The 26,602-nt window shown below is 44.4% G+C and overlaps 1 protein-coding gene across 2 annotated transcripts in view; it reads left to right on the top strand.

Annotated features, from left to right (window-relative positions):
- Nucleotides 1-3,369: 3,369 nt before the first annotated feature.
- Nucleotides 3,370-26,602, top strand: part of LOC122103781 (synuclein alpha interacting protein) — a 61,997-nt gene continuing 38,764 nt past the window's right edge. For both annotated transcript variants that reach the window (XM_042674434.1, XM_042674433.1), the window contains exons 1-2: nt 3,370-3,467; nt 14,052-14,124. In XM_042674434.1, coding sequence (XP_042530368.1) covers nt 3,411-3,467; nt 14,052-14,124 — 130 coding nt within the window. In that variant the 5' untranslated portion in view covers nt 3,370-3,410. The remainder of the gene's footprint in view (nt 3,468-14,051; nt 14,125-26,602) is intronic.

The following is a 26,602-nucleotide window of genomic DNA, read 5'->3' as shown; positions in this document are numbered from 1 at the left end:
TTAAGAAACATTCACCTACACTTGGTCTTCGTATATATTTCAAGATTCACTTATTCCCCAACTCCAACCTATGTTTTGTGGATGTCTTCTGCCTTAAAATTCCATGTTCCTTGTGATTCTGAATGCATCACTTACTTTTTTTTTTGTGGGTTGTGGGACTTGAACTCTAGGCCTGGGCATTGTCCCTGCACTCTTCAGCTCAAGGTGGGCGCTCTACTGCTTGACCCACAGTGCCACTTCTGGTTTTCTAGTGGTTTATTGGAGATAACAGTCTCACAGACTTTCCTGCCTGGGCTGGCTTTGAACTGTGAACCTCAGATCTCAGCTTCCTGGGTAGCTAGGATGACAGGCGTGAGCCACCAGCGCCTGGCTACTTACTCCTTTTTTGCTTTTGCTTTCTTTCAGCTCCAAAAGAATAAACTTACAAAAACAGAAAACAATCTACTTAATTTAATTGTCTGTTTTCTCTTTCCCAGAGGCACATATCATTTTTGCATAATTATAATTATAGTAGGCAAAGAGCCTATCCAAGAAAAGATTAGGATGCTACTTCTGTGCTCTTTGTCTCAACACCCTGCATCATTTTGGGCTGTTAACCAAGCCCAGGAGATAGTCTGTAGATCAGCTCACCACAGGAGATGGGTTCGGTGAAAAGAAGTTGGGTTGGAAGTCAATCTGTTAACTGAAGAACTAGAATCCAAACAATATGTATTGTCTCCGAACCCATCAGACTGAGATAAAGTTCTGTTGAGTAGTTTACAAGAATGAATGTGTATGTGAGGATTAGAGAGAAAGTAACTCTGTGTGTGTGTGTATGTGTGTGTGCGTGTGTACACACATACGCGCACATGTTTGGTCCTGGGACTTGAACTCAGAGCGCTGTTCCTGGGCTTTTGCACTTAAGACTAGCACTCTACCACTTGGGCCACAGCTCCACTTTCAACTTTTTGGTGGTGAATTACAGATAAGATATGAGAGTCTTATGGACTTTCCTGCCAGGGCTGACTTCAAACTGCAATCCTCAGATATCAGCCTCCTGAGGAGGATTACAGTGCATCATACCTGTAATCTAGCTCCTCAGGAGACAAACATCTGAGGATTGAAGCTCAAAACTAGGCTGTGAAAGCAAATACAAGAGAACCTTATCTCCAAAGAACTAGGAAAATGCTGGAAAAGCTGAAGTGGCTTAAGTGACAGAGCACTAGCCTTGAGTGACAAGACAAGGCTTTGACTTAAAGCTTCAGGAGTGGCATTAAGAAAAAAGTTTTTGCACATATAAAATGATTTTCCTCCTCCTCCTCTCCTCCTCCTCTTCCTCCTCCTTCTTCTTCTTCCTCTTCTTCTCCTTTTTTGTCAGTCATGGGGCTTAAACTCTGGGCCTGGGTGCTGTCCCTGAGCTCTTCAGCTCAAGGCTGCTGCTTAACTACTTAAGTCACGGTGCCAATTCTGGTTTTCTGGTGGTTAATTGGAGATAAGAGTCTCACGGATTGGGCTGGCTTTGAACCGCGATCCTTAGATCTCAGCCTCCTGAGTAACTAGGATTACAAGCGTGAGCCACCAGTGCCCAGCGACTTTCTTCTTTTAAAACTTACTGTGAATTAATTCAGCAGTGATACTCACTAGACACTATGTTAGAAACAAAGACTATAGCTCAGGGGGAGGGGGTTTGGTAGGCAAAAGTTGGGAGAAAACCAGGGAAGAAGTGGCACTGTTCACAAAGAAATGTACTCATTACCTGACCTATGTAACTGTAATCCTTCTGTAATGACTTCTACAGTAAACAGAAATAAAGGAAAAACTTACTATGATTTCAGAAGAGCTTTATCAATGTATCATAAATGACAAATGTCATTTGAGCTTGGAGAAACATCGTAGTGGTTTCTTGGGTGGACTTTCTAAGACTATGTAAAAGCAATACATTCCTCTGTGAGGGGAAGGAGAGGAAGGATGACAAATGAAATTAGGTGATAGATTCCAGGATGATACTTTTTCTGTTCATCAACATTATGCCATTTTGTGGCTTAAAATGAGGCGCAGCTCGAGAAACAGAAGCAATGCGTTTAGCATGAGAGCGTCCCTCACCGCGCTCGCTTAAAATGAGGCGCAGCTCGAGAAACAGAAGCAATGCGTTTAGCATGAGAGCGTCCCTCACCGCGCTCGCTCTTACAGTAGGAAGCCTGTTTCCATCAGCCTAAATGTCATTTCATCTTCCAGTGATGTCTCGTCTCTGTTCAGCAAGGTTACAGAACCAAAGTAGGGCAAAGTGAGCTTCAGAAACTCAGGCCGGTTGCATAAGACAGTTTTTATAATAAGAAAGACCTGTTGCAGGAAATGGGCTATTCTTCCCTTAAGTGGAGCCAGAGGATAATTACACCCCAAGGTGCTGCCTGGAGAAAGATAGCCCTGCTCTTAGCTCTGTAGGTGAGGCTGGCCTGCCCATGGGCAGGAGATGAAGGAGGAAGAGGCATTTATCACCAGGATGTGCTTAAGGGATTACCACAGGGAGTCTTGAGGCAAGTGCTAACTGAGGATCTGTGGACCAGTCACATAGCACTGATGACAGAGGTAATTGTGCTCAGCTCTGGTGGTTCACACCTGTAATCCTAGCTTCTCAGGAGGCTGAGATCTGCCAGCCTGGGCAGGAAAGTCTATGGGACTTGTATCTGTGGTTAATACCAAAAAGCTGGAAGTAGAGCTATGGCCCATCAGTCACAAGCAGAAGAGCTAAGGGACAGCTCCCAGTCCCTGAGATCTAGTCCAGAACAAGCAAGCAAGCATGCACACACACAGTATGTGTGAGGGATTAAAGTACTATGGTTCAAATATTTAAATATGAACTTAGACCCACCTCTCCTCTCCTCTCTTTCTCCCAATTTCTTGTTTTCTAGGGTTGAATTAGAGATTGTGCTATGAATTCCAAAGTAGCTGTTACCTTGATTTGCTGATATGTTTTGTACCTACCTGCCGGGTGCTATGGAGATCTAGCATGCACAAAACCCAAGGATATGCCCACAGTGTCCTATGATTTCTCGGCTGTCTCCCATTCTCTGAAGCCTAAACTTTTACCCAAGGTGTGATCAGAGCTGGGTGTGGGCTGCAGTGAACCCCAGTATTTGTCATGAGGGGAAATTCTAACCCAAGTTTCTACTATGGCAAAGACAAGCAGAGACACAGATCAAGTAAAGCAGAGAATTACCGGGGCAGAGCTGTGCTTCTGGAAGCCCCGGCTAGGGGCTTTGGAGAGAGGAAATGTTCTCCCATGCAACACCACCATCATTTTCTGTTTTGTTTGCGTACAGGGAATATTTCTAATTTTAAACAATTAACCTTTTTGCCTTTCTTTTTTTTCTTCTGTCTTGTCTAGGAAATTATAAGCATTTAAGCTTACCCAAAATGTGCAAAGAAGAATAATGGAAGCCCCTGAATACCTTGATTTGGATGAAATTGACTTCAGTGATGACATATCTGTAAGTATTACTGATTACGAGCAATGTTTTGGGAGGGCTTCTGCCTTTGTCCTCGAGCTGGTTTTGCTTTTGTACTGTATATCCAAACCCTTCAAACTACATTTATGACTTCAAACTGAGAGTGATGCTGTGCTTCACAGTGTGGTTTGTGGGTCTCTGAGCCAAGAACTGAATGCCGCTTGATTGTCTGTGACCTGGGGAGAACAAGGTTGTGCTGAGTCTCCCATTCCTAATAGTTCCAGGGTGCCAGAATGACTGATTCTGGCCTAGATCTGATGTATGCACACAATTACCCCTATTTTTTTTTAATACGGTTGCTGCTCTACAGTAACAGGTACTCTCTCCATTTAAAAGAACAGACTGAAGCCAACTTGGCATTTTTATTCATCAATAACAACTAAAGGGAACTTATCCACTCACTTTGGCTGGCATATTGCGGAAGGATGATGCATTGATCCCCGCTGACCGGCTGACCTCTGAAGTGTTGCCTAATTCTGCAAGTCTGGGCCGAGTAGTCTCTGAGCTCCCGTAAGGCTCAGAGCTGCTATGTCCGGGTTCACTTACAGCCCTCTCAGAGTGCCTTTCTCTGTGTTCCTTGCTTAGAGCTTCATGTGATTGATCCTGTTGCCCCACAACAGTTCTGCTGGTATCTAGCACTCTAGCAACACTGGCCTCTCACTAAATACCTGCGTAACTTTCCTCCCTGGAAGCTCACAGTTCCTGGCCTCATCTTCTCCCGGTCTCTCAGGGTCTACAGCTTTTGTGTCAGGACTGTAAAATGTCCCCCAAACAATGAGCTGAATCACTCTAGAAGCAGTTTTGTACCTCTCCTCCTCACCTGGACATAAACTATGTATACTATACCTGAAGTTAGATTACTGAGATAGTGTGGACGAATCTCCTGCTTTGTATAATCTTGGATGAGCTTTTTTTTTTTGTACTAGACACATGTAAGTTTACCCTCTCATCTTCCCAACAATTTTTCCTTGTCCTCCTTCAGACTAATGTCAGGTGAGGCTCTTGCTTTGCATGAGGTCTGTCTGTCTGTCTCTCTGTCATTCTGCTTTACTTGTGAAAGGATTCAGAGCACTGCCCCTGCCCCTCGCTTGTTTTGGTTTGAGTGGAGACAGGCCAAGGCAGTGGATGGCGGTGTGGGGTTCGTGGAAGGGATGGAAGGTGTGGAAAGGGAAACTTGGGTTGTGAGGGGAGTAGGGGGTCTCCGAGGGTTGAGGACAAGGTTGGGTCTGGAAAACACAGCCTTGAAGGCACTGCCTGGGTTCTTTGCTTGTTCTGATCTTCGCTGGCTGGATGATTTGGGGCAAGCGCGTTAACTGTACCTCTCTGAGATACTCACCTAGTCTTTAAGACTGTTTGGAGAATTGAGTGAAGTAATAACATATGTGAAACACTTAGCTTGGCACACAGTAAGTTACTCTTCAGAATGGTAGCTTTTGTTATCATTTCAATGGATAATATAATAATATTTATATGACCATTGGTGAAGAAAGAACTCAAGGGAAAAGACCAGGCATAATGTCAAGATTTTTTTTTAGTATAACAGAGCAGTTGTATTTGCAAAAGGATCAGCTGGCAGCAGCCCATAATTTTGATGAATTAGGAAGCTCTACTGGAGAGATAAAAATATGTTAAGCAATAACTGGAGCTATTTAGCAAATTAGGTACAGAATTATGCAAGAGCTGAGCTTCTACATTTTGACCTCTCTGAAGCCTAAGTAAGGATGTTCATCTGTAAGACTATAACTGTACTCAAACCAAACTTTAAATAGGTTTCTGTTGTCTGGATTTTTAACTTGCATCATGATCAGGTTTTAAATCACATAGAATTGATAAAAACAATAATAATGGTTAACATCTGTTGAGCATGTGCTATAGGCTGGATATTATCTGCCCATTTGACAGATGGGCAGGCTGAAGCAGGACACCTTAGAGAAATAGTCAAGGGTCAGCCAGCCAGTCGGAGCACTCACCTCCAGAATAGATACGCATTGCTGCAATCCTTGACTACACCTCCAAGATGAATTTAGTTCATCGCTAGAGTTCCCATCAGGGGTGATTTTGCCTGTCCCCCACCCCTACTCCAGGAAGGTTTCTACCTAGAGGCATTTTTTAATTGTCATACTAGGAAGGTGCTACTGGCTGCTCACTGGAGGCACCAGAGATGTTTCTAGAACATCCTTGAATGGACAAGACAGTCTACCACAGTAAAGAATTGTCTAGGTTTACTCTAGCATTAAATTCGGGTCTTTGTAATGCCCTTGTTTACTTTGACAACCTCTAAGGCATATGGATTGTTTTACCTTAATTCAGTATGATCTAGGTTTAACATCTGAAACATGCCAGGATTCTGCTGCTTTACTTAATGATTTCATGCAGAATAAGTGACCATATCCTCATTAATAGGGGGAAGAGTATTCTCAGCCTGTTTACAAAACCTAGGAGCAATGAATGTTACAGCTGCTCTAAGGACTAAACTGGGGATTATTCAAATGTTAAAACTGAAAAATAAGCTGGTTTTCAGGGGGCAAACTCACTGGTATAAAAGGAAATGCAGTTTCGCATGAACAATGTGCTGTTATTTTTAGGCTTCTGTAGACCTCCCTGTCTGCTGGCACTTTTGTCTCTTTTTTTTTCCTGGTTCAGTGGCAGGAGTGGGGAGAACAGAACACATTGCGTTTGAAAAAGATGCTTACAAAACCCATACCTGGGTTTAAAACCCCTCTTTTTACTCTCACACCCTAGTAACCTTATTACCTACTTTCATCGTTTTTCCTTCCGTCCTCAGCCTGGTTCTTGTCTTAATGAAAGCACAAGCTGTATATTGGTATTTAAAAAAATAGAACTTCTTTTGTCTCCTCGCCCCGCCCCCCAAAAAAAACCCAGAGGCAACCAAGTTATTGTGAAGTTTTCCAGACTGGAAAATAATGTGCATTCCTTGCAAAATGCAGAGTTTAACCCTACATTCTTGTAAGCTGCCATCCCAAAGAGCAGTGTGTTGTGCAGTTACTACAAGAGTGGAGGGGAAGATGGCGAATCTCAGAAACACGAAGGCCCAGCAGAGGGCTTTTCTATCACTGCAAGTTGGTTCACAGATTTTTCCCTGTGGACTCTAGATCACTTTGTCACTAAAATGCAAAACCCAAAACCCTCTGGGATTCTTGGGAACCATCATGTATTCATTTTATTAAGAAAAGCCAGTTTTGGAAGTGGCGCTGTGGCTCAAGTGGTAGTGCGCTAGCCTTGAGCTGAAGAGCTGAGGGACAGTGCCCAGGCCCAGAGTTCAAGCCCCACAACCAACAAAAACAAAAGAAAAGAAAAAAGAAAAAAAAAAAAAGAAAGGCCAGTTTTGCTGGGTGCTGATGGCTCATACCTATAATCCTAGCTGCTCAGGAGGCTGAGATCTGAGGATCATGGTTTGAAGCCCGCGTGGGCAAGAAAGTCTGTGAGGCTCTTATCTTCAGTTAACCAACCAAAAGCTAAAGGTAGAGCTGTGGCTTAACTGGTAGAGCACCAGTCTTGAGTGAAAAAGCTAAACGACAACATTCAGTTTCTGCGTTCAATTCCCAGTACTGGCAAAAAAAAAAACACAAAACAAACACACAAAAACCCCTGACAGGTCACTTTGCTGCTCTTGAATAGTATCATGCACAGGACTGAGTAAACAAAGCGGAGGCGGAGCTGCAGGTCCGTGGGACAACTTGGCTCCCAGCTGCCATCCGTGAAGTGCTGGTCATGTCACATGCTGAACTGAACTTGGTTATCACGTCTCACCTCCACTCTGACAGAAGGGTTCTATGTTCACTCCATTTTACAGAAGAGAAAACCGGGGCTTAGAGGGAAGCACAACTCTCATAAGGTTACAGATAGGTAAGTGCCAGGCTCAGAGCTTGAGTAAAGAACGCTTTGACCACCTCACCTCCCACCAGCCCCAGCTGGCGTGGAAGTGGTTGTAATTTGCTTCTTGGCAGGAAGGCTCTGGCTCATTAGAAAGAAATATAGTAAAACCAGATAGAGAAAAGAAATAGTTAAATCCCAATATTATAACAATAAGCTGGTCAATTTTTCAAATAAAAACAAGTAAAGTCAATTAAAATGAACTTAAAACTCTTAATTATACCACATCTCAACTTTCTCTTCTGCAATGGTAATAGTCACCTTTACTTACAGCCCCAGACATGACATTAATTGCATTGGTATTACAATGCAATCGCTTTCCAGGGAGCTCTTAAAATCATTAAAAACTGTGAACAGGTTCTCTCAAATATTAACCATAAACAATATATCATAAGAAAGAATTTTATTTTTTAAATCATCTTGGAAGCAACCAGGCATCATCCTGGAAGATAAGACAAGAAACCAGAACAGAAATCAAATGCGGTTTGATGGTTTGGGGCATAGGGTTGATTCTGATCATGTTCGTCAGTTCCTCCCAGTTGGTGAAAAGTAATTTAACTCAAGCACAGTAGAAGAGATAACTTAAAGTGTGGTCCGCCCATGTCTGTTCTGGGGCCGGCCGCGGGTGCCAACCAAGCAAGTCATCTGCGAGCTCGTAGATGTGGAAGGGAAGAGTGTCCCAGGAAGGGCCTGTGCCAAGTGCGCCTCCTGTGTGGTGGGAAAGAAACTGGAAAGAACTTTTGAGAGAAAAAGGAGCAAGGCCCAGGGAGCCGGGAGGGGGAGCAGGATTTAAGGAATTTGAGAAAGAACTAGTCAGTGTTAGCACCTAGGATTGGAAGGATTGGAAACTGTCCACCGGCTTTTTCTGGCTAAGCCCTTTCTCCTGCCTATAAAAGACCCACAGGAAAGCGGTGGAGCTTGGAGCTCTGCGGGAGAAGGCAGAGCTCTGGAGGGGAGAGGCCAGAGACGGAGCAGGGAAGGGCTTTAACAAGAGCAGGAAAGCCCATGGTGGGATGGAGAACACTCCGACATGGCCGGAGCACTTCTTTGCTTTGACAGGATCCCTGGAGACAACCAATTCTGAAGAGAGGGGCAGAGGAGGAGGGAAGGGGAAGTTGTTGGGAGAAGATTGTGAGGAGATGAAGAAGGGGCGGGGAGCGAGCGTGCAGAAGTGGACAGCGGGGCCCACAGCACCAGAGGTCCATCAAGTCAGGACGCCCTTCCTGAGTCGTTGAAGGGCAGGATGCTAGAAACGGATTCATCTCTGAAGGCGCCACTAGCTGCACGGCTTCTTTCGCTGTCTACTTCGCGTGGGTCCATCATCGGCGGTGTTTTACTGTGTGCCTGTCGAGATGTTGGCCTGCCTGTTGGAAAGCTCCATGAGAAATGATGGATTTCTGGATAGCTCTTGGAGTGGATGACTCCAGTGTTTCTTTGAGAAACTTAACAGGGCCTTCATCTTGGAAGTCTCTCGCTTGGAAAGGTACATGAGATAGTCTTCTTTCCTTTCTGTGGCTCATGACCATTTGAGTCATGTCTGCCGGTTCTCCCAGCTGGCTCCAGGTTTCGGGACTAAGTGCCAGAGCCTCCAGACCTGGAACATGTCTAGGGTGTCCGGAGACCCCCAGGAGCACAGTGTGGAAATCACGCCCTGTCATTATAGATCCTGTGCGTGTTCAGTGTTCTGCATGGCAGGCTGACAGACCTGGCCGGGGGCCGGCTGAGGAGAGCATCTTGCGTTGTATGGACTGTGTGGCTTGTGAAGGAAGCTGTGTTTAGACCCGGCCCTCCGCCACCAACTCTCTTGGGTGAGGAAAGAAGAACGAGGAGTCAGATAACGTGCTGGGGTGTGCTGAGCCCTCTTCCCTTCCCTTCCCTTCCCTTCCCTCCCCTCCCCTCCCCTCCCCTCCCCTCCCCTCTCCTCCCCTCCCCTCCCCTCCCCTTCCCTTCCCAGCTCTGCCCCTCCCTTCCCTTCCTTTCCCAGCTCTGCCCCTCCCTTCCCAGCTCTTTCTATCTGACATCTTGATCTTGGGAGCTTAGGATCCTGACAGAAATCAAGGTGAGGAGGGAGGGCACTCGACACACTCGTGGAAAACAGGTTAGGGAGAAGAGGCAAAAGGCTTACTTAACAGGACTTAACAGTTTGCAAAATGGCTTCACCTTCCTTATCTCATGTAATTATCTCTATTGTATAGATAAGAAAACTGGGCACTGAAGACATGAAATGATTTCTTTACCTAGAGCCACAGAGCTACAACTTAGATCCAGGTCTCTGGCTCCTCCTTTGTCCTTTATATAAAAGGCGAAGGCATCAGCAAGTCCTCCTGCTAGAATTACATTAGTGTTGTTTCCTTTTAAGCACACCACGATTACATTGCTAGATTTTAAATTACAGTCTACTGAAAGAGTGTTCCATAAATACAAACTAATCACTTAAGTCATTTAATTCAGCTTAATTCGTTTAATTCAGCTTAGTAACTTCCTAGTTTCTTATGTAAATAAAATATTGTCCACCTACACAGGAACCAATCAAAATGTTTATATAAACATATAGAAGAAATGTAATAGGCTAGATTCTGTAGTAGAAGGAAATACTGCCCAGCAGCGATCTTTCAGCTACCTTCCACATTAGAATCTCCTGAATGGAACCATATTCGGATTTCCTAACTCAGTAGCTCTGGGATGGCTCCCAAGAATTTGAATTCCCAGCACATTCCTGGATGATGTTGATCCACTGCTCCAAGGACCACAGATGGGAAATCTGAAGTGTCAGAGATGATACTGTAGAAATGTTCCCCAGGCAAAGTTTGAAGAATTCAAAGGAGTTTACCTATTGAACTGGGCTGGATATCATTGTAGGCAGGTGGAAGGTATACATAAAGATATACGCAGGCAGGGGGACCTCAAGGTATTTGTTATTATGCAATCAAAGAGAAGGGCATAAAAGGGAGAAAGGTATGAGCTCCTTCCAAGCTAGGCCACGCAGGCTTTGTCCCATAGGCTTTTCTGAGCCACTAAAGGATTTGCAACAAAAGAGGAACTTATGTCAAATCTGCATTTTATAAAGTGAATTATTCTAGTGTCAATGTGAGGACTTGGAAGAAATTCCCATGTTTTTACTTAGCCATGAAAAAGCTCCTTTGAACATCTATAGCACCAGGAGCAGGATGTAGTAAAATGTATGCACATGTGGGTGCAGTCCTTCAAACAGTTAATCAGTCCTATGTGCATCATCTGTACACAAATCAAAGATATTTTTCCTCTTCATTGCTTATGGGAGCCAACACTCCCAGAAAAGGAACAACCAGAAGACAAGGTGGTATTCACTGAGGGCTGGAAAGAAAAAGGTCGGTTAGAATGAACGGTCAGCCAGGGCTGGGTGGAGAAAACAAAACACAAGCTGGCCTATTTGTGTGGCTTGAGAAAAACCTTGCAGCACAGGTGAACTCAGAGTCAAAGAACAAAAGAATCAGTACACTTTGGCCGCACTGGGACATGGAGAAGCTGGAGGACTACTCAGCCTTTCATGGTAGGCTTCCTCCTGAGATGTGGTAGAGAAAAGTGAGGGAATTCCTCTTGATTCTACAGGCATCACCTCTTGAGCTATTAGATAAAAGGAATGTATTAGAGTACTGTCGTGAAAAGGGAGTACAATATAAAGCTTTTCAAGTAGCTGCAGGTCCTCTTTTCTCATCACCAAGGATAATAGGAACCAAGGGAACTAACTGCACCTTTTCATTGGGAGGCCCAAGGCGGGACAGAGGCACTGGGCTTTGGTTCTGATAGGCTGAAGCAACAGTACTTGCTGCTGGCTGGTGTCCTGGGAATGAGGTAAGGTGGCACTCTGACAGCTCTGTATAAAAGGCCATCTGTCCTGTAAATTGGGTGGAAGGTCTTTTATTCCAGCTTCCAGATGGTAGAATCTTGCAAAGGAGGCTTCCTGGGTCACGTGCTTATTCCCAAGTCTTCAAATAAGAAAACGAGTTTCCAGAATGTTTTCTGGCTTATTTCCTATGCATTTCCTCACATGACAGCTTGCTCTGCTCTATGGCCATTCCTTAAGGCTTACCTTCTGTCCTGATAAAGTGTTCCTACTTATTGAAACAAATTGACACATTGCTCCTTTCTTTTTTGGTGCCTTTACAAATAATGATGGATTTGCCCAGAGACTGGGTTTCTGTTGAATGGGGGCATTCCATATTTTTTTGGTGGGTCGTGGGGCTTGAACTCTGGGCTTGGGCACTGTCCCTCAGCTCTTCAGCTCAAGGTAGCGCTCTACCACTTGAGCCACAGCACCACTTCCGTTTTTTTCTGCTTATGTGGTGTTGAGGAATTGAACCCAGGGCCTTATGCATGGGAGGCAAGCACTCTACCACTGAGCCACCTTCCCAGCCCATTCCATACATCCTTAAATGTATTTACAAGTGTCATTTCCTGACCAACACATCATCTTTACCTTTCGCCACTCTACTTCTATTCCCAGGAGCAACACGTAACTTTGTCTTAAAGGTGATTTTGTTCCTTTACATGCCTATGATTCGAAAAGTCCAAGGATCTCTTTATAAAAGAGGTGCGGATCCCAACGGCATGCTCATGGTTCAGGCCCGGGTGCCGCTCAGCAGGCAACCCTGCTCCATTCCCTCAGGCCGCAGGGAGCCGTGCGGCTCAAACACAAACCTCATCCAAGGAAACCTCTGGACCTCTGTGGTCAAATGCCAAGACTTGAAAGTATGCTGAACAAATCAGAGACCCTCGTGTGTCTGCCTTTGGATTGGGAGTAGAATATATGCTCTGGAAATTATAGGTAACCGCCGACCCATTTAAATCAGCTGTATCTCCAGCCAACGCTGCCAGCTTTATGGCATCTATCATGAACTATATTGAAACACCCTCTGAAATTGCCTTTCTAAAATTGGGCCTTGGAAGAAAAGTGGGGGTTGGGGGAGAAAAGGAGGGAGGATTAGACTTTGCCAAAGGGTGTATACAACAACCAAAACAAGAGTCCCCGATTTTAATTGAATGACGGACTGTGTAATTATTTAACATGTACCAGCTGGTCTCAAGAAGCTACCGGATCCCTTAGAGAGCTTGTACGTGGCTAGAAGCGTGACGTCACTTAGTGGTACCAAGAAAGATGCCTTTTTCACCTGTGTCCTCCCTGACCTTGCAAGGACATAATGTGGAAGGAAAAGTCAGCTGCGGTTCATTTTGGGTTTGAGAGACAGCCATCCCTCTCTCTGCCCAGGCAGTGGATTTCCTAGAGCACCTGTAGTCTCTGAGGAATGGCCCAGAAAAACAGAACGGTATTGCATCAGATAGGTAAAGGTAATTTCTCTAATTAGTCAGGAGAGATCTGATTTAGTTTTTCACTCAGGAACACTGGACACGGGTGTGTGCCGTGCAGTTTGGCAAGCTGACAGTAGCTTCTTCCACCCCCACGCTGGCCCCGCTGGGCCGCTGTTCTGTGGCTGCAAGGCGAAGCTTCATCTATCATCTATCGATGCTAAGACCGCTCCAGAACCTTCGTATTGAAAAACGCGTTCTAATTACACAGCCCTCTTCTGCGATGCTGGAGTAATCCTAATGTCTATTCTCTTTTCATTTTTCTTTTCGAGTAAATATTTTCTCAATCCCTGCCCACCCCCCAAAAGAAACAATTTGCATTGGAGAAGAAGTAATTCATGATACATGCTTATTTATTTAGACGTAGAGAGAAAAGTGGTTTTTTTTCCCTTTAACCAAACCGCGTTTTGCCAATTAAAATATGAGCATGATTGAAGACAGTCCCTGACTTTGCCTTCGATTAAAGAAAGAGCTCATCCTATTTAGTCTTAAAACACCCTTCTCGAAAGAAAGATTGATCGGTATCAAATGTAGTTCCCATAAATCATCGCTATTGATTTTACATTTGTTTGAGCTCTTCGGATTTTGTGCCACCTGGTGTCATAATTTGTTATCCTGAGAGCCAGTCCCCGAATTGGCACTGGGACACTGAAAGGTGCTTTCTCTCCTTTCAAACTAATCTATACACGAAACAGATGAGCTTTCAAACACAGACCCCGGTTCCCCTCCCTGGTGATGTCATCACCCTGGTATTTCCTGTGGAGCCTCCAGGGGCCCATGCAGTAAAACCAGCCTCCGGGGGTGACCAGTGGGGGGCTTTTGCAGTCAGTGAGCATCCCTGCAATCATACCCCCTCACTTACCTGGAGCTGCAGAAGCTCAGTGCTCCCTTGGTTGACTTTGACGCATAAAACTGGCCCTTAGGGTTCTATTATGCCAAGACCTTGGCCATCTTCAGTGAATGCTCAAGGCCAGATCGTTCCAACTTTCCCCAGAGAGACGGAACTGTGCTGCCTCACACCCGCACCATGTTCAAGGTCTCTGTGACTGCCTCAATGCTCATAGGCAGGCTGCCAGACTGCTGGAGTCCCACAGGGTGGTGAGCTAGCCTTCTTTTTGGTGTGCCTTTTGGCTGGCGATTGGAGCGCGAGCTTTCCTGCTATTTATTTTTTTTAGATGTTTCAGTAGTTGTACCAAAGGGGTTTCCAGTCAAGATGTCGGATTCTGAGTGAGCGGCATCTGCATCAGCGTTCCTGCCCCCCTCATCCAGTGCTCCCCGTTTTGAGTTGTTGCTTTACAGCCTTTCTCCTCTGGTTTTTTTCTCATTCAGTATTCAGTCACGTCGCTCAAGACCATCCCCGAGCTCTGCCGACGATGTGATTCCCAAAATGAAGACAGACCAGGTAGGTGTGGCCCCTCCTTCTCCCTGCGCTGAGCTGAGTGGGAAGGTCCCCCGGGACAGGGGGGTCCCCGCACACTGGCCCCCCCGCGTTCTGTGCCCTTTTCCCTTTCTGATGTCTCTCTCCGTGGACTCCACCTCCCCACCACCCTCACCCACCAAAGCCGGCCAGGCCCGGGGAGTGCTCACCAGGGAGGCCCTGGCTCTGTACAGCAGCGGGTAGGCCTTGGCATGGCCAAACCACAGTGTATGCAGCAATTTACAGAAAAACCGAGAAACCATTGGTGACAACACATAATGACACAGGCGCCAATGGGGGAAAAAAAAAGCTTTCCTGGAGGCTTTGATTGCCCATCTGGCAGGAGTAGCTCGAGGACAGGGCTGTGACACGTGCGGCCCGACAGATCTGCAGCCAGGCACACGGAGACAGCCAGGAGCAGCGGCTGCACACGCAGCTCAACAGGGGAAACCCGAAACCAGCTGCCTGACCTTTCCTCCTTCTGCCCGCGCCCCTCCCCCAGCCGGAAGAAGAAACAAGAGGGACATCCAGGGTTGTCTTTCCGTCCATAAATCAAACTGAACCTCTACGTGTTTCTCTCTGTGGTGAGCAAAAAGAAAGAAAAATAAGGAAGGATGCTGGCAGGAATGATTCCCTCAGATGAAACTATGAAATGATGTTTTATTTTTTTTCTCTCCAAGTAATCACTCTAAGGTGTCTTCATTAACCTTGCCCAAAACTGAACCCCTTCTGCTGATAGTCACATGACCCTGAGATGGCGAGCTGGCGGGAGGATTAACATAGTGGTCTAGGTTTCTAGCTGGAAGGGCGTTGCCGCACTGATGCACCTTTCTCTGGAATGCTTGTTTGCTTTTGGTATTTTGCTTAGATGTGACAAGAAGAAGCAGTCTTCCTAGGTTTGTTGATTTTGTGGGTTATGCGTAAGGGTGAAAGTAAGACAACCATGTTGAGGTCAGCGCTGTCACAGAAGATGGTTTCAGGCTCAAATAGAAGTGTGTGTGTGTATCTGTATCTCTGTGTGTATATGTTAGTACTGGGGTTTGAATCCAGGGCCTGGGTGCTGTCCATTAGCTTTTTTAGCTCAAAGCTGGCATTCTTCTACTTGAGCCACATCTCCATTCCAGCTTTTTGCTGAATACTTGGAGATAAGAGTGTCTCCAATTTATCTACCTGAGCTGGCTTCCAACCTCAGTCCTCAGATATCAGCCTCCTAAGTAGCAAGGATTATAGGCGTAAGCCACCAGCACCCAGTGTACACTTCCTTTTTTTTTCTGAATTGAATACTTCAAAATGCTTCTGTTTCCACTGAGTGTAAGAGGGGATTTCTGCAGTGTCCTTTCGGGATTTCTCTCTCAAGGTGGTATATTTTTCCAGAGCTGAAGTACTAACTCTGCTCCGTTACCCAGACTACACTCTGCCACAAAGCTACCAGCCTGAAGACCTGGGTTCAGATTAGAATTCAGCCATTGCTCACCAACATGACTTTGAGTCTGCAACTAGTTATCTCTAAAATAAATAAAACATTTCTGCCACACACACCAATTAGGTTCTGTACTGGAGGGCACCTTCAAAATATCAGATTTTCTTTCTTTCTTTTTTTAATTGGGGGTATAGAGCAAGAGAGAAAACAATCATAAGAAATATCTCATACACTCTGAGGAAGTAGGTGCCATTATGTGCTAGGTACTGTGGCGGGCACTTTCCTTACATTACTCAGTGAATCCTAACACCCCTGTGAGCCAGGTTCTTTCAGGTTGCTTATATTATAGATAAGCAAAGGGAAAAACAGAGACTTTAAGTGTCTCACTCAGAACCTTACAGTGATTATGTGATAGAGCTGCATCTCAGACTATGAGGAGCCCTGTGCTCTACATATACTACCTCTCAGCTAGTGGACGTAGTAGTAGTAGTGGTTGCTATTTAACTTTGGGACATTATCCTTTTAAAGCTTTTAAAATCAGCAAACAGTCCCCCTACATAGACACACACCTGCCTCAGTTAAATAGCTACTCTGACTGAGTTAATGAGAATAAACAGCAATTTTGACAATTATTTTTCCTGGGTCTGTCTGGAGTATTCCATTCTTTTCACATCTGCAGGTCTAAGCACTTCTGCAGTAGCATGGTTAGACTTTTCTTCTGTGGTGGAGGAGGTCAGGATCAAGTTAAGAATCTTTTGAACTTTACACAGAGCAAGAATCCAGTGTTCAAGGTGATTAACAATAATTAGATAGGACAAGAATCTGGAGTACGAGGGAAAGACTAACACCTCTTGAAGGAGTCACACATAGAACTCCAAGTGGAGGGACCATTCGTGGGCTGAGAAACTCAAACAGATCCAGTCATCCTAGAGAGCTGGGCCTTACCTGCTGCATGCCTGAAATCCAGCCACTGGAGAGGTAGATTAGGAAGAGGGCTCAGCCTGAGCCATAGCATAGCAAGATCCTATGGGAACCAGTGAGCCAGGTGTAAGGTTGTTTGCTTGTGATCCTAGCTACGTGGGAAGCAGAGGCAGGAGGTTCTCGTTTACCTAGGAAAACAGTGGAGACCCTTTCTGAAAAATAACTAAAGTGGAAAAGGTGGGAGCATGACTTAAGTGGTGGAAGGAAGGAAAAAAGAAAGGAAGGAAAGGAGGGAAGGAGAAAGGAAGGGAGAGAGGAAAAGAGACAGGAGAGGAGGAGAGAGAAAGAAAGAGAAAAGGAAGGAAGGACAGAAAGAAAAGAAAAGGAAGGAAGGAAGGAAGGAAGGAAGGAAGGGGAAGAAAAGAGAAGGGAAGGGGGAGGAAAAGAAGGAAGAAAGGAGGGAAGGGAGGGAAGGAAAGGAGGAGATCTGGTTTATAAAGCTCTGGTGCAAGGTCTTTGAAGGTGGCTGGGTCTCTTCTCAGTCCAAGTTCAAGCAGAGGTGACTGTGACTCCCAGCCCTGGGGTCGTCGGCTGTACTGCATCACCCCCGTGATGTCCTAGGCCATCCATAACGGGTAACTATGCTGGTGGCCCTTAACTGTCTACTCCCTGGTCTCAGACTTTCCCTGTAACTGTTCCTCTAGACAAAGGACACCGAAGCACACACCCTGCCCCGGCCTGGAGCTCAGCAGGTACTACGGAGGTTTCTGAGCCATTTCTTAAGACAGTCATCTTACCAGGCAGGGTTCCAGATACTCGATCAGCTTCCTTATCTTCACATTATTCTCTGAGGGAATATTATCACCGGGCCCATTTTGCTGATAAAGAAACTGAGGCTTATGGAGAGTAAATATTTTTTCCAGAGTGTGGGGGCTAGAAGTGGATCTGACATCAGCTCAGCTGTGTCCCGGGACCCTGTGAATATGAATTGATGGGCTCCAAGAAGCTGGTAGCCAGGAATATAAGGGAAGGATTTGAAAATGAGGGAGTTGTGTGTGAAGTGTTTGCACACACTCTCTGCTTCTTGCACGAATGTTCATTCAGCTCTATGGTCCTCTCCAAATGAGGGTAAAAATGCATTGTGGCAACATCTGGTAGACAAATCAAAACATGCTCAAGTCAATTGACCTAAAGTTTCTTAAGTCAATTACATGTTCAAATCCACATTTGTTTTTGCTCACCATGTTTTAAATGCCTTGTGATTCTTTCAAAATATGTATCTGCTAAACTCATGAAGAAATTGTCTTTTTTTAAAAGGCAAATAAATATTAATGCAGTTTTGTATCAGAATTTAGATGGCAACGAGGTTAGACAATTCAATTCTGTGACAGTAAATAACGCTGTGCTATGTGTGGGGGAGGGGAGGGTGTTGTACATGAGCCGGTACTGGGGTATAAACTCGGGGCCATGGTGGTGTCACTTAGCATTTTTGCTCAAGGCTGGAGCTCTACCACTTGAACCACATTACCACTTCTGGCTTCTTGCTAATTGATTGGAGAGACGAGTTTCTCAGACCTTCCTGCTTGGGCTGTCTTTGAACCACTATCATCAGATCTCAGCCTCCTGAGTAGCTAGGATTACAGGCGTGAGCCACCAGTACCCAGACAGTGATACCTTTGAAGATGTATTCTGAAAGAAGTCTAATAATCAGATAGCATGTTACTTGTATGACAATGAGTGGAAATACCATATTTTTTTAAACTTGGTATCTTGTGAAAGTTATTCTGTATATATAATTAAAAGTATTCCAAATACGGTCTGCTTTTAGAACTTACACATGCAAATTTTTGTGACAAACCCTAAACTGATGAAAACAAACACTTATACTTGAAGATTCTCAAGGAGCTCAGCCATCACTTAAAATAATAAATTGGCATGAAATTTATCCTATTGACATTGTTGTAACATCCATAGTTGGTGATACTAAATATAAAAGCCTGTTTCTCATTTGTCTTAAGGTTTAATGCTAAGAGCATCACAGTGAATGTTGCTTTGGCCATTTAACCTGGCAAGAGTGCTGGTTAAGCCACCCCTGGTCATTCTCCACTGAATAGGTGGAGACCAGTCAACCCCATATCAACCCCATACAGCCAAGATGCACACACATGGCGGAATCCAGCTCCTGATAACAGTAATGGTTTGCAAACCGTAAAACATTCAGATGAGGATATTTGTCCTGCAAAGCAGTTATTTTTATTTCTTTAGCAAAATATAGCGGTGATGTAATCCATTGTTTTCAAAGTAGATAAACCTACAGTTAACTATGCTGTCAAAACAAAATTGCTTGATTGTTTTTTTCTTTTTAGTTTTTTCCTACCTGTACTTTTGATGTGGTTGTAATGGTGATGAGTGGCTAACTTCATCTCCTGGTTTTTATTATGCTGTGCTTCTGCTGTAGGATACATACGGCCATCTTTCTTTTTATGGGGGTGGGGGGAAGGGTAATGGAGGAAGGCATGGAAATGGAAAGAATTATATTAAGTGACGTTAGCCAGACCCAGAGAAACAGAGCTTGCATAGTTTCTCTCATTTGTGGTGCCCATAAATGTGTGTACCTATAAACATATAAGTAAACCCACTGAGTATATGCAAGGGGTAACAAATGAATTCACTGAAGTATAGTAGACTCTCTGGAGAGCTCAGACAGGACAATTCTTTAGAAAGACTAAGTCAACGCCCCACAAAATCAGTACCAGGAAATGGGTACTTACAAGCGTGGGGGGGGGGTTGTGGGGCCAGAGGGAGAGGGGTAGATACATGAAAGGGGGAAGTGACAAAAATGCAGTTAAGAAGTCATTGTGCATACCACAGAATTAAGAAAAGTAAGGGAAGGGGTGAAAATGCTGTAGGGGTCACAAAGATCAAGATGTTGTATGCTTAAGCTGCTTTGTTTAATGACAAAGAATCCGTACAGAGCCTAAAAGAACTAAGAAAAGGGAAAGGGCAGGTTGGAGGGATGGGGAGAATGTTGGAAAATGTGTCTCTGATCAAGCCTCCACCTTGGCTGAGCTGCCTCTTGCTCTGTGGTAGAAGGCGCCTTGGCTGCCTTGGTGCTCTGGTGCTGTCCTTGCTGGTAAATTAGCCGTGAAGAACAGCACCACCTGCAGCCTGACGTGGGAAGCGGTGTCTGCAGCCCCCAGCCTGCTCACAAGCTGTGCGTTGCTCCTGGTCTCTGCTTGATGAGTCTTTTCAGGGTGGTGTATACGTCTTTCTACAATTCCACACTGCAGAGGGAGAGAGGAGGGAAGGAAGGAAAGAGGGAGGAAGGGAGGGAGGGAGAAAGGGAGAGAAGAAAGGAGGGAAAGAGAGAGGAAGGAAGGAAGGAAGGAAAGCAGGCAGGCCTAGTGAATGGCCTGGAGTGACTCAAAACTTAGTCCTGTGCTAAAGTGTTGCTAATGTCAAAGTGAAGGTCAGTGTCCTTTAGAGCTGACAGGAAACTCTGAAAGCATATGCGTATCAGACCCACCAGACGCCATTCTGTGAAGACTGTGCTTTTGAAACCTGAAGGCTTAAAGTTGTCAAAATATTGAGTCTGACTTCATGATCGAATATGCGTCTTTACTAAAAAAAAAAAAAACAAAACAACTTTTCTGTCCAGAGTTGCAGGACGTCAGTATTTCACTGAGGAATTTTCACAGAATGAAGGAATGGACATAGGCAGGCCGCAGAGTTAACTGAGTGGATGTGCGCTGCTCAGAGCGGCCACTGCTCGACATCCACTTGAGAGACAGGATGGTTAGAGCCCAAATCAATGGCTCTTTTTCCATAAGCATCTGAAGACCCTAAGGTGGCTAGACCAGTGACTGACTGTCTTATAAGAATAGAGTCCTCTATACTTTCCCCTCAGTCTCAAGATACCCTCAATAAAAGAAGCTGTGTCATCAATAAGATGGACAGGCAAGCAACCCCATGGGCCAGTCCAGAAATACGTATTCCTTACACAGATTCACTCTGCTGACATAATGCCCTGACACAACCCTGCAATTCCAGAGTTTACGGAATCTTTTCTTGGATAAGGTTACAGTCAGATCTCTTAGGAGAGTGCAGGGAGCAACCAGGAAGTGGTCCTCACTCCGACTTGTGCTCTATTGCTGCTATCATAAGGTGGAGGAAGCCGTCTGTCACCACTTTCCAATGAGCCTAGGTGTTTGCAGTAAGTAGGTCTACTATAGATTTCACCTTAGCTAGAATAAAGGAAACTCAGGACGGTAAGTGTTGACAGACCTCATCTTTCATCCTGTCTATCCGTTTGGTGTAGAAATGAATGGAAAGAAAACATTTGGAGAACAAAGAAGGTGTGTCCTAGAGGTGCACCGTGTGGCTGTGTGCATGAAAAGCAGTTGCATCCAAAGTTGGCCCCTTAGTGTCTCATGGAAAGTAGAATTCATTTGGCTTCACATAACCCCTTTCTCTTTTTGATGTCTCAAGCAAAAATTCGAATGTGGACCCGCAATTCTATATTTAGAAGTAAATTAAACAGGAGTTTAAGAAGCCAGCATTGACGTTTAGTCTTAAAAGTTTGGTCCACCATTGCTACAGCAAACTGTCCATTATCTTCTTAAGAAAATACTAATTTATCAGGCCCAAGAGCCAACGAGTTGTTGTGTGTCAGCGATCAACTTCGCCTCAAAATTATAAATTTGTGAGGATCTGGTCAAATACATGAGTCCAGAAAAAATCATAGTGTTTCATGGTGAGTCAGATGGATTTTTGAAGCCCCGTTATTTATAGGCTTTTCATACAATCATAGAAATGTAAAAGTTGGATCAAATCTGAGTACTTATATCATCTCACCTCTATTTTGCAGATGAAGAAACGGAACCTTATTACTTCTTGTAGGAAATGGATGAAAGTACTTTGCAGTTTCATATTCAAAATGCCTGAATGCCTTATAGCTTACTAGCACTGTCTTTGAAATGTTCAGCAGCCTCAGTGGGGCAAAGCTGATTTGTTGGGTTAAAACTCTTATTAATTTACTGCATTTAGCATTTGATATTTGATCTGGAATAGGACTTCCTTTCCCCTTCCTCCTCCATAAATCAGGAGTATTCTGCCCTTTTTCTATGAGTCACAGTAGCCCCAGCAGGGGTACGCACGCCACATGTGGGAAAATATTATTTTAGGAACACCAGTCTACCCGAGGGATCTGATCCGATCTGGTTCTGAGTAATAAAGTCACTTACCTGAAGAGGGAGAACTCAGGATGGGACAGGGGATTCCCCAGAAGCAAGGAAAGTTTTCTGCAGGCTGTGGGGAGAGAAGGCTTTCGTATGACCTAGTGAGTTCCCAGAAGATACAGAAAACGGTCCATGTTAACAGTGATTGAGGATGCGTTTGAGGGAAGGTGCCTGAGGGATGTGGGACCCGGGTGGAGGAAACAGCATGGTCGATGGTGCCTCGGAGGTGAATTGTCTGAGAGACTGCATCAGTGTTCCCGTGGTCGTCTGGTCCACTATCAAGAGGAAGCTGCTCACGGGAGATGGTGCGCGTGTCCAGGAAGAAGGGGAGGACAAGAAGCAGACACGATGAGTAGAGCTAGACTCGTGGATTGGAACACGGGGCCCGTGGCAGAACCTAGCAGGCCCTCGCTCCTCACAGGTGCCTGTGGACACACGCTGGGTTCGGATGGGTGCTGACTTCAGAAGCACTCCAAATGCCAGCTCGCTTCAAAGACATTAATGCGGCCTAGAAATCAGCAGCAACTATGTCCACTTACTTTACTGGCCAATCTAGAAATTTTGGTCAGATGAACAGACTCAACGTATTAGGCCTGCTGTCTTTATTTTTAATTTTATTTTCAAGGTGATGTACAGAGGGGTTACAGTTACCCAAGAAAGGTAATGAGTGCATTTGTCAAACATGGTTACCCTCCCCCTTGTTTTCTCCCACTTTCCCTTCCCTCCTAAGTTGTACAGATCATTTCCAGCACAGCGTCTGGTGAGTATCGCTGTTGCATGGGTTCACCTTTGTCCTTTGTCTCACCATTTTGTGATTCCCCTTCCCTTCCCTAGTTCAGATAAGAAGACACAGAGTACCAAAATCAACAACAGTGACAACAGGGAATAAACCAAAGATGGAGAGAGGGAGGGGAGCAAAAGAAAGAAGAAAGAACTTCTCAAAGTACATTTTTAAACGACAGCAACAAAGAAAACCCTCTTGTTTCCATCTCTTGGAGTTCATTTAGATCATCATCATTTTATGTGGTCATGTGTACATAGCTATTGAGCTATTGTGATCCTCTGCTGGGACTATCCTAGACACATAGTAATGATTACAAATGAGGGAAACCATGGAGCCTCTGTTTCATTGGATATGGCTTACTTCATTTAGTATGATTTTTTCCAAGTCTTTCCATTTCCTTATGAATGGGGCCAATACCATTCTTTCTGATGGAAGCATAGAATTCCATTGTGAATAGCCCACATTTTCTTGATGCATTCATCTACTGAGGGGCATCTGGGTTGGTTCCGTGTCTTAGCTTTGGTAAATAATAGCCATGATTACTTTTTGTAAGATGTTAAAATGAAGCCATTCAAACCCAAGAGGCATCAAGAACTGAGTTAAGTAGTCTTCTTAATGCTTTGAGGGACAAAGAGAAATTTAGGTAGAGGTCCTGGTCTCCTGCTGCCTACAGATCTAAGACAAAAGTTTCAGGGATTTAACTTTTGTGTATAAAGAATTTTCTCATAATCGCAAGAAAGCAGATCTTGCCTCAAAAAACTTCCTAGTAGCATTATTATTTTGAAACTATATTCTATAGACAACAGTTAATTTCTAGCATTGAGATAGAACAGTATAAGTGAAATTTTTAGTAAACATAAGAATTGGAAATGAAGCCAGGCACTGTGGCTCACACTTGTATTCTTAACTATACAGGAGGCTGAGATCTGAGGCTCTAGATTCAAAGTCAGTCTGGGCAAAAAAGTCTGTAAGACACTCTCAATTAACTAGCAAAAATCTGGAAGTAGAAGTGTGACTTGAATGGTAAAACAAGCCTTGAGTGGAAAAAAAAAAACAAACAAATGTGAGAAAAGGCCCTTAGTTCAAGCTGTAGTACTGTCACAAGAAGGAAGGAAAGAAGGAAGGACGGAAGGAAGGAAGGAAGGGAAGGAGAGAAGGAAGGAGAGAAGGAAGGAAGGAAGGAGAGAAGGAAGGAAGGAAAGGGAAGAGGGAAGGAAGGAAGGAAAGGGAGGGAGGGAGGAAGGAACAAGGAAAGGGAGGAGAGAGATGGGGAAGGGAGAGAAGGAAGGAAGGAAGGAAGGACAGAAGGAAGGATTGGAAGTGACATTCTGCCCATTAAGCAACTGCTCCTTTTATTCTTGTGCATTTGTCCAGCTTAGGGGAAATAAACTAATTGAATTTTTCTTTCAACTGTAGCATAAAGTTTTTTCCTATCCAAGTATATAATGTTAGTAAATAACTGGAGCATTCTCACTAAAACCCATTAATAAATTTTTTTCATTAGCAGTATTTTCTTGGCACTCAAGACTCAGAATTCACTCTGCACAGATTTCACTCTGAGCCTCAAAAAGAATCCTAGGTTTGAATAAGGGGAAGGCCAACAGTCTAAATACTGACCCTTCTTCTTCAGTTTCCAGATCCTTCTGTAGAAAGAAGTGTTTTTGTAAGACTCAGAATCCATTTCCATAGAGCATTCTTAATGGCTCCTGTCAGAACAAAACAGCTGGGCGACATATGGTATCCATTTCCCTGTATCACTTGGAAAAAATTTCGCATGTAAATAAAGCCAACATAAAAGAGTAGCCCTTTGAACCCATGGCCTTATACAACACATAAATATATCAGTACAGTGCACTCCTTGTATTGACCCAGCAAGTCATGTGGCTTGAAAAATCTTTTAAATAAATTCAGAGATGCACATTTCTTAGAATTGCCAGAAAAAAAAATCAGAGTAATTGGCCAGCTATTAGCAAACATTGTATTTACACTAAGTATGCCTCTCAGAAATGTCTGTGAATATACATTTTTCTGCCATTTTTAAAGGTTCTCAGAAGGCAGATGAATAAAATTGAAAGCATCTTTACACCTTCTATGTCCACTTCCTCTCTCTGCTGTTAGATGTAAGTGAACATACAGGATTTCTTTGTATAGGGGTTGTTTATTTATTTATGGCTGATACTAGGTCTTAGACCCAGAGCACTGTCCCTTAGATTTTTTTGCTCAAGGCTGGCATTCTACCTCTTGAGCCATAACTCCATTTCCAGCTTTCTTGTGGTTAATTGAAGGTAAGAGTCTCACAGACTTTCTTGCCTGGGCTGCCTTCAAGCCTGAATCTCAGCCTCCTGAGTAGCTAGGATTACAAGCATGAGCCGGGGGCGCCAGCCTAACCATCTGTTCTTAAGGAAAAAAAAAAGAACATCTCTGCAGACATTTCTGGCAGACATTAATTCTTCATAGCTTCACATTTCAGAAAGAAAAGAACATATGAAAGATAGAAAACTTAAATTTATAAGGGACCAACAGGAATGAGTCTTTGCCTCAGCATAATGACATTTCATGAATAACTAAATCTAATCTTTTCTGGTGATTGTCACTCCTCTAAATATATTAGCCAGACTTTTGTCCCCTGTGAGATTAAGCTGTAAATCCCGCAGAGGGATTCACCTTACGCATTTAAAAAAAATTTAATGAGTGGCGCAAATGGGGACTCAAGTTTGTAATTGCTGGATATGTTAATTGCCTGCTCTGAGCCAACCACTATGTTCAACTCTGTAAATCAGCCAATAAGAGGAGTACAGCAGTCTGAAGCCAGCTAGATACTGTTGTTCTCTTCTGGACTGTTTCTTTTTTTTTCTTGCTTTCTTGCTTTCCTTTTTTTTTTGCCAGTCCTAGGGCCCTGAGCTTCATCTGCTCAAGCTAGCACTCTACCACTTGAGCCACTTCTGGCTTTTTCTGAATATGTGGTACAGAAGAATCGAACCCAGGACTTCATGCATGCTAGCTAGGCAAGCACTCTACCACCAAGCCACATTCCCAGCCCAAGCAGCCCTCCCTCCACAGCAGACCCCTTGAAAGTGAATGCCAACTTCTTGTCCATTTGGGAGATAAAGCTCACAATTAGGTAATGTTCGGGTTCAGAATACTTACATCTCACCGCCTTCTCTTGGTTCCAGAGCTCTTCAGTCCTAGAACAGATCCCAGTGACAAGACTTAGTACTTCAATGCAGGGAACTTTAACAAGGAGCCTTTCCCATACCCCAGCTAGGGACCGTTGGAGAAGTTACACATCTGCACATTCACTCTTGTCCCTGGTTCTTGCTCTTGGTTGTGCCAATAGCAAAGACCATACGTGGACACTTCTGGAGCCTTCCTTTGTGCTGTTGTTCTAAAGAGGCACATGGTTGGTCTCCAGTTGGAAGGAATGCCCTGAAACCTCACCTCTTTGATGGGGAGTGGTACAATTAAGCGGAGGACATGACGAGTGGGAATTATACATCAGTGAACTTAAGGTGTCCCAGCAGGAAGTTGGAATGGGGTGCTTCGTCCTGGATGGGTTGAGTTCACCATGCCTTGTCTCTCGTGGCTCAGCAAATCCCTGACCACCTCATTCCTTTCTGTTCCTTCCCTAACCTCCTAAAGGAAAACTAGTGGGTCACTCACATTGTACAGTTCACGTTTGGATCACTTAGTCTATCTTTACAGGAGATCTCTTAAACCTTACAGCTGTGGGCGTGCATGTGTGCGTATTCCTAAATTACTTTGGAGGCTTACTTAACACGGATAATCCTCTAATGTTGTTCTTCAGGGTGATGGCAAGTGTTTAAATATTTCTAGAACTATTGTGAGGAAAGAAACTTAATTATCTGTCTGCACTGTCTTGTATTTTTGTTTGAATTCAAGTCCTCATGCTTATGGGCTGATGCCCTCCTACTTGAGCCACGCTTCCAGGCTGGCTGTATGGTGGTTATTTTAGAGGTGGAGTTTTGCAGACTTTCCTGCCCAGGTTGGTGTTGAACCATGATTCTCCAGATCTTAGTCTTCTAAGAAGCTGGATGACAAGCATGAGCTACCAGCACCTGGCTTGAATTGCTTTTCTTTAAC

The sequence above is a fragment of the Dipodomys spectabilis genome, unplaced genomic scaffold, assembly GCF_019054845.1.
Source record: "Dipodomys spectabilis isolate Male_0828 unplaced genomic scaffold, ASM1905484v1 ptg000019l, whole genome shotgun sequence".
Classification (NCBI taxonomy): Eukaryota; Metazoa; Chordata; class Mammalia; order Rodentia; family Heteromyidae; genus Dipodomys; species Dipodomys spectabilis.
Note: the sequence above shows the minus strand (reverse complement) of the source record. Positions and strands in the feature narration are given on the sequence as shown.